The 11,472-nt window shown below is 34.2% G+C and overlaps 1 protein-coding gene across 1 annotated transcript; it reads left to right on the top strand.

Annotated features, from left to right (window-relative positions):
- The first annotated feature begins 4,309 nt into the window (after positions 1-4,309).
- On the top strand, positions 4,310-6,488 carry LOC133519240 (uncharacterized). The gene is made up of 2 exons (XM_061853233.1): positions 4,310-5,904; positions 6,003-6,488. Exons 1-2 carry the CDS (start codon positions 5,899-5,901, stop codon positions 6,468-6,470), a joined length of 474 nt encoding a protein of 157 aa, XP_061709217.1. The 5' UTR covers positions 4,310-5,898; the 3' UTR covers positions 6,471-6,488.
- Positions 6,489-11,472: the final 4,984 nt, after the last annotated feature.

Here is an 11,472-nt window from a genome sequence, read left to right on the forward strand (position 1 = left end):
CACCCTATTATTGCCATAACAACAACATGCCCAAACATAGGTTTATGGTTAAGAAGAAATTTATTCTCAAAAAGAATTTACAAAATTCGCTTACTTGAGAATACAATATTTATATAATATATCTTAGGACTAACATGCAGACAATGTAAGATTAATCGATACAAAATTTTAGTTAGGTTACAAAGTGGGTAGAATAGAAAAGAAATACTTAACTAGCCGACTTGGATAACTTAACTCGTACAAGTAACTATGGTGCATTCCCAGCGCTTAACTAGCGCATGTGAGTTTACGCAATCAAGTATATGTGTGACTTCCAATTAAGCGCGGTTAGTAGGAATTGTGAGTCGCGTTATATTGGTTTACCAATTATGCGTCCGTCAGCGGGGCAATGAAAACTCGTTGCGTGACAAATGTCGGCGAGCTACGAACCAGTTAGCATGGAGAAGTCAATTGGTTATTATAACGCAAGTCACAGAGTATTACATAGTATTTGTTACAAATAATATAACAAGTTACAATTATTTACGGTATTTCATTTATATATCATTTCATTTATATATATATATTTCATTTATAGTAGTTGTAACTTTTTTATTTATAGTATAGTTATTTTGTTGATGTATATTATTTTCATGTAATTTTATGGATAAAATAATAAGTAGGGAAATAAAGTTTTTGCATTTATCATTTTAGTTTATTGTTATTTATGTTTATTTTAGTATATTGTTTAATAGTATAGTTTGAATTAGTATTGTTTACATATGAATATTAACGGTTGTAAGACATATAGGATACATGTAGTAATATAGTATATATATTGAATATGAAATTACATGCGTGATTTTTTTCGGATATTATTATTTTAAAGTATAAAACTTAAAAATAATATTTATTTGGATTAATTGAAAATGTATTTGATTATATGTACGTACTATTTGCTTAACAAATATACATGCACAGGCTCATTTAATTATTACATTATTTATTATATAGAATTTTAGGTGCTTGTTGAAGCTAGCCATGGATTTCGATTCCAGTATGTTTAGTTGAAATCTGGTACGTAATATTAGCTATATTAGTATATATATATGAGTTTAATTTTACACCGCCGGAGTCTCCGTCACCGTTACTTGTACATGGTTTTTTGGATGTGAAGATAAAATTTTTGGTATGCCCTTTACATATTTGATGTATAAGTTTGGCTCACCATTAGATATTCGAGCTTGAAGTTCTTCTTTTACACTTTTTAGAAAGTCTCTCTGGTAGGGCGTTTGGTCCGAGTATATTTTAACATTATGTATTTTATTTTTATTTCGGAGTATGTTGTTCACTGTAGCCTTTGATGCAAAGGTCGCCTTTATTGGGCGAACTTTGTTTTCGACGTATTTACCTAGGCGAATGATCTGCAGAGGATCAGGGCAGTCGTTATATATTGTTTTTATAATCTTTTCAATTTCATATTTGTCAAGGACATCTCTATCAGCAGCCTCGGGACCTGCTTCTTGGATACCGACTATAATGATATTCTTATCTCGAATGGATCGCTGTTGACATTCTGCAACGAGCTGATTGTAACTGTCAGGCGTTAACGCAATGGGTGCTCGTGTAACACTTGATCTAAGTGACTGAAGATCCGTTTCTATTACCTTCACTTTATTTTCGGCGGCCGTTACAGATGTGGTCAAGTTTCTTACATCGGTCTTTAACTGGTTCTGTTCGGCACTCATAGTGTCAATACTACTCGATATGTTACCAATTTGATTTTTAATGGTACTCACATCCTGGCAGAGCTTTTCTATATTTTCTGTTTGGGTGTTACTAGAAAATTTTAGTAGAGTCATCATTTCAGCCATCTGCTTTTTTAAATCTGCCATTTCCATTAAAAGGTCACCAGAAAAATCAGACAGTTTACGTTTATTACGAAAACCTGGTCTTTGTAAATCTAGTTCAGTACCCACTGCAAGGTTTGATTGTGATCCGCTGAGTTCACGGCTGCCACTAACACCGCCTCCATTTGGTGGTTGTAGTAGTAGGTTGTAGGTAGGTCCTTAAGATTAAACTTGAATATTAATTCCTTCAGCCCTACGGCATCAGCTTTAGTTCGAGATGGGTCCACAAAGTCCACATTTCCTATCCTTTTGATATACGTCGTGCGTTTCATTATACAACTCAAACTCGAGTCAGTAACTCATTTTGAGGGATCACGATCATATTTGATTTTAAGAGAAATTAAGTCATAACTGGTGGTGTTTAAGCTCATGTCTGCTTTTTAAATCTCAATATTCACTTTTTTTTATATACTATTTCGGTGGCAAACAAGCATACGGCCCGCCTGATGGTAAGCAGTCTCCGTAGCCTATGTAAGCCTGCAACTCCAGAGGAGTTACATGCGCGTTGCCGACCCTAAACCCGCCTCCCCCTCGTTGAGCTCTGGCAACCTCAACATAAACAAACACACAACAACAAACAAACAAACATAGAGGGTGTTTTTCTAACGTACACAGTATACAAATATATAAAATAAACTATTGCCTGTGATTATTCGTGACGTCGTGTTGTTTAAAAAGCTATCTTTTTTCATTTTGCATTTTCAATGTTGGTCCGTATTCGACTTGACAAGAAAACATACAAATTAAAAAAATCTAAACGAAATCAACGTGAAGTCGAAATTTAATAGTAACAAAGAGAAATATTTAATATAATAGAGAGGTAAAGTCAAAGAAAAAATGTGCCCCTTAGTTTGACATACAAAACAGATGGCGCTACTAAAGTACTAATGCATGGATGTACTGCGCCATATATTTTGCGGTCACTGAATTGTCAAACGTCAACTTTTTACAGTCAAGAGTTACCGCAAACTGTATTGAGCTGTACAGCGCTATATCGTTGTCTTAGATTTTACACATCTGAATCAATGACACGGGATTAAAGTGGCAAATGAGGTTAAAGTATACAGACGTCATCCATAAACGCCTTACATGCCTGAATTAGCTAATATCGATCGTTTGTCTTAATCTGTAATTTTGACTTATATATATCGGAGCATCGAAGCCACTCTAAGATATCCGAACAGTCGCTTTAACATCTTCATAATAAAGGCTTTGTTCAGATATTTATGAACACATTGGCCACTCCGATATATCTGGTGGCGACTGCACACTCACTACGGCTGAGTTGATTATCGCGCAGCACTTTCCTTTTTTTTAATACTACGTCGGCAAACAAGCCTGATGGTAAGCAGTCACCTAGTCTATGGACGCTTGCAACTCTAGAGGTGTTACATACGCGTTTCGGTACCCCTAGTGTAAATTTATTCGATGACGTAACGTGACGTACGCGTTTGCGTTAATTCTCATTTTGTATGAGATTTTGAGTCTCCAAAACGCTTGGCGCGCTGTTTCTAAATCCCATACTTAATGAGACTTAACGCAAAATCCAATTCATTTACACTAGGGGCTCTGTACACTCCTTTTTTGAAGCACTCCATATTGCCCCATACTCGTATCCTTTCTATTAAATATTTTCTCAATCTACTTGTTCATGAAACAATACATTTTAGTATTCAATCACATCATAGGTACCCCAAAAACCAAAAATTTCATGTATAAAACTCGTTTAATATCGGATCTAATAATAAGTTTGATATCAATATTCGATACTCCTGCTTAGGTAATGATGTTGCCACGTGGCCGGAATACTGATCGTTTTACGGTTCCCTGTTTCGCTGCGCAGATATATTTAATAAAGACTGAAGCAAAAAGTTTATTTGTTAAAAAAACTAATTACACTTTTATATATTATATTGCATTGTTTTTTGGAAGTACTAGTTTGACGACCGGTCTGGCCTAGTGGGTAGTGACCCTGCCTACGAAGCTGATGGTCCCGGGTTCAAATCCTGGTAAAGGCATGTATTCGTGTGATGAGCATGGATAATTTTGTTCCTGAGTCATGGGTGTTTTCTATGTATTTAAGTATTTATAAATATTTATATATTATATATATCGTTGTCTAAGTACCCTCAACACAAGCCTTATTGAGCTTACTGTGGGACTTAGTCAATTTGTGTAATAAAGTCCTATAATATTTATTTATTTATTTATAGTTTACTTTTACAAGTATATTTCATCCGCAATTTTACCCTTTTCAGGGCAATTTTTTGTGATGAAATAGTACCCTTTGTCTTTTTCCCGGACACAAACTATTTCCTTAAGTAGTATAGAAGCGCCGGTTCTGCCCCATGGTTTCACGCCCCCCCTTTAGCTCCGCCCCTCGCCCACCAGGTGTCCCACCCCTGATCCCAGTCTGCCCGACCTAAAAAAAAAAAAAAAAAAAAAAAAAAAAAAAAAAAAAAAAAAAAAAAAAAAAAAAAAAAAACAAATAGGGCCCCATTTGGATCGATTGCGATAGGTCCCGACAGTGCCCGGAGTCTCCTTCTATCACTTCTGCACTCCGCTACATAAACAATACACGCTCGTCGACTCTGCCATAAAACCCTCGCCGGCCCTTTCTATTGTCTCTATTGTTACCACGACTCGGCGACATGCTATTGTTACTGCCTGCGGTCTCACTCCGATCTTATTTATTCTGTACGTGTTTGCAACAATTAATTAATTTAATAATTATTACATATTTACTTACTCCATATCTACTTAGGAATAAGTATTTTACCTGACCTATTTATATTACATAGGTTTTTTTATATGAACACCTATTACGTTACGATTTTGCATGTCGCCTCCTTCAAACTGTACAGCTCTTTGAGAAAACAATATTGGTTGCAACGCCTATTTATATATAATTACATATTTACTTCCTCCTTATGTACTTAACATTAGGTATTTTTTTTATATGGGCCCTTAACGTGCCACGATTTGCATGCTGTCTCTTTCAAACCTGTATTGTTTGCAACGCCCATTTATTTATATACAATTACATACTTACTTACTCTGTATGTACTTACGACTAGGTATCATACCTATACTATTTTTATTCAATTGGGTTTTTTTATATAGCCACCTCTGTTACGTTGCGAGAACAATATTGGTTGCAACGCCTGTTTATATATAATTACATATTTACTTCCTTTTCTTATGTACTTAAGATTAGATATTTCTTTTATATAGGCCCTTAACGTGCCACGATTTTCATGCTGTCTCTTTCAAACCTGTATTGTTTGCAACGCCCATTTATTTATATACAATTACATACTTACTTACTCTGTATGTACTTACGACTAGGTATCATACCTATACTATTTTTATTCAATAGGGTTTTTTATATAGCCACCTCTGTTACGTTAGGATTTGCACTCGCACGTTGCTGTCTCTTTCAAACCTTTGAAGAAATCAATAATGTGTATTTACGATAGGAATTATACCTAAACTATTGTATATATACATAATGGGTGATGATTTCATCCCAAATATTTTACATATTTACCTATATGTTAGCAGTTTTTGTCTTAAATTTTATTGATTCCAGATTATTATTGATCGAGACATTTGTGTTGTCTTGATTTTTTATCCACTCGTAAATAAGTTTGGTATATGTGAGAAATTGACTGCTAATTATTGATAGACAGTTAACATGGCCGTCTTTAGGTCAGGTTTCAACTTGTAGGTATATGTAAACAAAGTTTCCGTTATTTAGTGCTATAATTTATTGCATTCCTGTTTATACCAGTTAGATAGATGGGGTAGTGACTTTCAAAATCCTGTTAAAACGTGTCTCTTCCTAGGTGGTCCTCTGTTCCCACTAGCGTGCCTGAGGTTTTTTTTAAACACAAATTCATATAAAAAGGCCGCTGCTGAGGGTGAATTATATAGTATCTTTAGACCACCAGTTCAGTTAAGAGCTCTTGGTTTCTACACATTGAAGTTTTGATTATCACTTGTGATCATGGATGTAAGTAATTAAATTGTGTTACTCTATAATTGTTTAATTATCATGTTAACTCTTGTGTGTATGTTTGTGTGTAATTTTAATTGATATTATTATTTCAGTTTACCGAGAATACCTTCAAGAACTACTACTTCAATGAACACGAAGACGAAGCGAGCGATGAGGAAGGGACGCTTGCTTTCAAAGTCAAGCAGGCCATAGCAAAGAAGCGACCATCCAATAACATCGACGTGTTTTTCGAAAAGTCCAAGAAGAAGCCGAAAGTCTACAAGAAATCTTCCACGGTCGCCAAAATGACGGAAGACGGTGTCGCATACCTTACATCTGGACAAGACGATGGGGCATATGCCTCACATCTGATCAAAATAGAGGTATACGACATGGAAAAAATTAAAAATGTTTCGCCATTGGAGCATTGGAAACACTGCGATCTTCGTGTTAGATACTACACCGTCGGAGAAGGGGACACGCATGAACAAAGTGCTCGTGATGTCATTTACAACATCACAAAAGAGTTATCGGCAAAGCCTAAGTGTGTTAAATATTGTTTAGGAACTGAAAATAAATAGTGTTAAAGTGCTTTGTTTAATTTCATAATCTTAGGTCTAAAATAAGTTTTTCAAATATTGTATTGTTTAAAATAGTTTTAGTTAACGTTTAGCTTCAAACTTATTTTAAGTGTCTTAATTGTAATACTGTGTATATCGAACTTTTTGTGTAACATATATATTTTTTATAAATAAAACACATAATTTCATTGTACATATTCTTTTATTTCACAAAGATTTGTTTAAACATATTTCTTAATACTAGATCATTACTCAAAGTATTATCAGAAAACAAATTTAGAAATTGAGACATTTTTTTCCCTTGATACTTAAAATAAAGATAAACTAAACAATATTCCCCACAAACTGAGGTAAAATAATTTTGAAGTGATTTATGGTTATGAAACCACCTTTTAGCATTTCTTTTTAGAAATAACTTATGATAACCAGTAGGCTTTCGGCCAAAAGAGTCAAAGTATTCACCATATCCGTTCACATCAATGTAAATTGCGATCCAATGAGACCCAGGTTTAGAATCGGGGTCCAAATTGCTAATAATAAAAGCAGGTAAATTGATCCAAACAGGAATGCGATTTGCAGGAAAAACATTTGACTTAAACCTTTGGTTTATTTTATTCATACCCAGTTGTATTTCATTCGAATCCATATCAAACAAAATGTATATGTTGACTACTGATGATTTTACAACCAACGTTGAAGGGGTAATGATAAAAATTGTGTGAATACATTGTATTTATTTAATTACTAACTGTTATAATCTACAGTGACATCGCGATTTTTATTTATTTCAATTATGTTATCAAATTCAGCATACACAACACAGTTTATAGTGCTATTTAAAGCTGAATCAAAACGAACTTCGATTCTAACACTTCCATGTCTAACAAGATTCCAGTGTGAAGTTGAACTAGCAGATAAATCAGGAGTCAAATCAAAACATAATAAAGAATAACCACCCATATAGTTGGATCTGCTTATAGCATTACCTTCATTATGGAAATGAATACCAGTACCAGAAAACAAAGTATGATAAGCAGTGGCTATTAAACCTGAAGAGTTAAATGAGGGTTGTAATGTTTTAGAAGGAATTTCGTGACCATCTACATACAAACTAAATGAATTCATATGATAATGTTGGAAATTGAATGGATTTATAGCTAAATTACCATTAAACCCAGAGTTTGAAACAAATCCAATAATACATCTTTTAGGAACTTGCCCGAGAAATATATTATCCAACGTTTTACCCTGTATACCTGCGGGTAATGTTATAACTTTAACTTCCGCTCTTGTTATCGGGTATTTGGCAGTTGTTGTTGCTAATACTTTTTGATGGGCTAACAAAACACTCGGATTTATTCTCGCTCTTCTGATAATGAGACTGGCATCTGTTATTTGTACTTTAAATTTACCATCCTTATGACAAATTAAATTAAATGCTTCTTTCGAACGGACTAATTTTATTCGCATTTCCATACCATTAATAAGAAATTTCTCTTGGTTAAATATGTCACCATGCAAGTGTCCGATCATTTCAACTTCATTGCTTTCTTTGACAAACTCCATTCTTTCGTGAAATCCTTTGTTATTCGAGTCAACACTGTCCATGTAGTTGGGGGTATCTTCATACCACAATCCACAAGTCAAATGAGATTTTTTGGCTCCTGAACCATAATTAAGCAGATTTTCCATATAGGCTCGGTAAGCATATGTATTGTTTGGAGGTGATATGAGCTTCTGATTTAAATAGATGTCTAGCTGGCTAAAAAGGGAATGTAACCAATTATTAACTGGGGCAACGTCTGCGTCAGCTTTTATTTTCGTTCCATCCTGATTCAATATTTTGGCCTTTATAAGCAACAAAGTATGTGATAGATCAATGTAATCATCGCCCGACCCGGGAACTTGAAACTCGATAGGGCCATCATCACTTAGTGATGAAATTGGTTTATAATGAATCCACTGACCACTTTCAATGCTGGTTTGAGTTGATGGTAGAGCAAATAAGTCTAACTCAGATTTGGCGCACTCACATGAATGACTATGTAAGAATGACATTTTTTAGTTTGAAAATATATCTTCAATATTATTTTTCTTTTGTTTTTTAGCTCCTCTTCGTCGCGATGCTTTTAAGTTAATGAACGGTTCACGTCTTTTTGTAGACATTTTATACCCAGACCCCGACATCAATGAATCAATTTTTTCATCTGCTTTTCTTTTTAAGTTGGCACTTGCTTCTTTAAACCTAGATCTAATCGAACTATCCATTGGTCGTGAGTTTACCATATCGGATAAAAGGCCGATCCCTGCATCTAAAGTTTCTTTTCCCACTGTTTTAAAACCACTAGATAATAATGGTAGCACAGACCTAAAAAGACCACCCAAAAAACTTCCAATTCCATGTCCTCGTTGAAATGGAACCCCTTTATATACAATTCCGATACCAGTGCCAGCTTGATGTGAATAGTAATGTTCATATGGACAGGAGATAGATGATCTTTTATAATTCATTTTATTCGTTGGAAGTGTAGTTTCACGCAAGAAGACCCAAACTGGAATGGTATTCTAGCTCCGGTAGTTGATCTTATATCTATTTCTATAGTATCAAATTCTCTTCGTAATACGGGTACATAGTGAGCAGGTGAGAAAATATGTGTTTTGTAAGCACCATAGATAAACTTAGTTGGATCTAATGGTATTATTCTTAGTAATGCTGTTATAACATCTCCCACCACTTGTGGATGAATGATATCAGTATAAACGAACATTTGTGAGGGTAAACCTAAGTATAAATTGGCTGGATGTTTTCCCATTGAGATGTCTTTTAAATTTGATCTCGGTGCAAAGCCTAACTGCAGACTTAATATGGGAGTTGTTGTAATTGACATAATTTCTTTATCCATTGCTACCGCTGACACCATTTTCGAGATTTGATCATATTTGAATTTAGCTTTATTCTTTAACAGTGGATTTTCATTGAATGCATTAAGAAAATGATCAATATTGTCATATGAAGTCGCCGGTATATGAGTTTTCATATCAACAATTTTATCCGTCTTGCCCGCATGTCCTTTTACTTTTTTTTTAATATAAATTATATTTTCAAGATCTTGAACATTATACATGGAACAAGGGTATTGAAATTCTACTAAGCCAACGACCCATTCTCCTTCTAATTTAATGGTTTTAGGTAATTTTGTTAAAAAATGGGCAGTGGTATTATCATTGTAATAATCAGATGAGCTATTACTCAACAAAGTTAAGTAAAAACTGTTTTCACTCATAATGTTTCTAAGCTAGATGACGGTATCCAGGAATTGAATTTATTGGGATAACCTCGCCACTTCACGAACACCTCCTTTCTGCCGCCAATACGCCGCGAGCGTATTATTTTATCGATTTTATACTTGATGGAGGGGTGATGAGTTACTTTTTGTAATTCTTTAGAATAAAATGTACCAATTATAGGTTCCCCTTCTAAATCTTTTAAAGTATAAACAACCCACGGATACCTATTAATAACGGATGCAATCACAAATATTTCATCACTCCAATTAGTTTCATAACCCTTTTGAAATATATGTTTATATTTTGTTATCCTTACATGATCACCTACATTTAGCCTTGCCTTTCCTAATAAAGGTCGTGTATAATTTTTTCGTTCGTATAAGTTACACCAAACAGTTCTTATATTACCAAAGTTAACATCAACTGGACGCATTTTTATGCTGGAATGATAGCTATGGTTATATGAATAAAGAAGATCTTGTAATATATTAGTGTAATTGTAAGTGTTATTATGAGTGAAATAACGCCACATTTTTGTTTTAAGAGTTCTTTGAAATCTTTCAACTATGCTAGCCTTAATATCTGGATTATTGGTAGTATAATAATTTATATTCTTACTTTTAAAATAAGCTCTTACTGTCTTTGAAACAAATTCTGTACCCTTATCAGATTGAATGTGTCTAGGAGTTGCATTTGCTTCCGTAAATATGCTTTCAAAACATGTTTTAACCGTTTCAGAATCCTTCTTTTTCATTACTCTTGCAAAAGCATATTTACTAAATACATCAATAACACAAAGAATATATTTATACCCATCGTTGTATTCACTATAGGTACGCATATCACTTAGGTCAGCTTGCCATAGTTCATTGTAGTTAGACAGGATGTATTTGTTACGCGAAAAACGTTTATGAACAGGTTTATGTAGAGTGTACGCTTCTTGGGACTGCAACCATTTTTTCACTTCCTCTCTATTCATATAACCTTTCATTTCCTTTATCAGATTATTTAAACTACTATACCCAGCTGGATTTGATACATCGTAGTATATTCTATTTATGTCTAATAAGGAGTCCATTTTTCCCACTCTAATTTCTTATGAGATCTCGTTTTTGGCTTAGTAGATAGAGGAGTAGATGCGTTTTTTTCTGTTATTGATAAGTTTTGAGCGCTAATAGAAGCCTGCGAAGTGCGAGGTTCTGCTGAATGGAGTTTATTAATAAATTCCAAATTTGTTGGGTTACCAATACATGACGTTGGCACTTTTATCTCATTTAACATACTAGCGAAATCTTCCCAACCGACTGGTTTTGGGCGTTTAAGCGGTCTAACCACATCACCTACCAAATCGAGAATATTACTGTTTCGTATAGTCTGACTGTTTATAACTACTTCACCGTTCTCCTTCCACCAAATTTTAGGTTTATTCAAAATAATATTTTGTAGTAGCGTCTGTGTTTTTGTCTTGTAAGATTTAGGTATAACATCTATAATATAAGATGGAGAATATTGTTTAGGTAAATTAAACTTTGATCCACCAGGAGGTGTAGCAAAAACATTCGTTTCAGGCTCAGGTAAATTCAAATTTCCGCTCAAGTTTTCAGTAAATGATTTCTCAATACGAACATTTTCATCCTTTTGGACGTCATTCTCCTTTTTATTGGATTCCGAAGCAAAGTTGTAGATCTTATCGCTAAGGTGGTTAACTTCATCC

Source organism: Cydia pomonella, chromosome 6 (assembly GCF_033807575.1).
Source record: "Cydia pomonella isolate Wapato2018A chromosome 6, ilCydPomo1, whole genome shotgun sequence".
Lineage (NCBI taxonomy): Eukaryota > Metazoa > Arthropoda > Insecta > Lepidoptera > Tortricidae > Cydia > Cydia pomonella.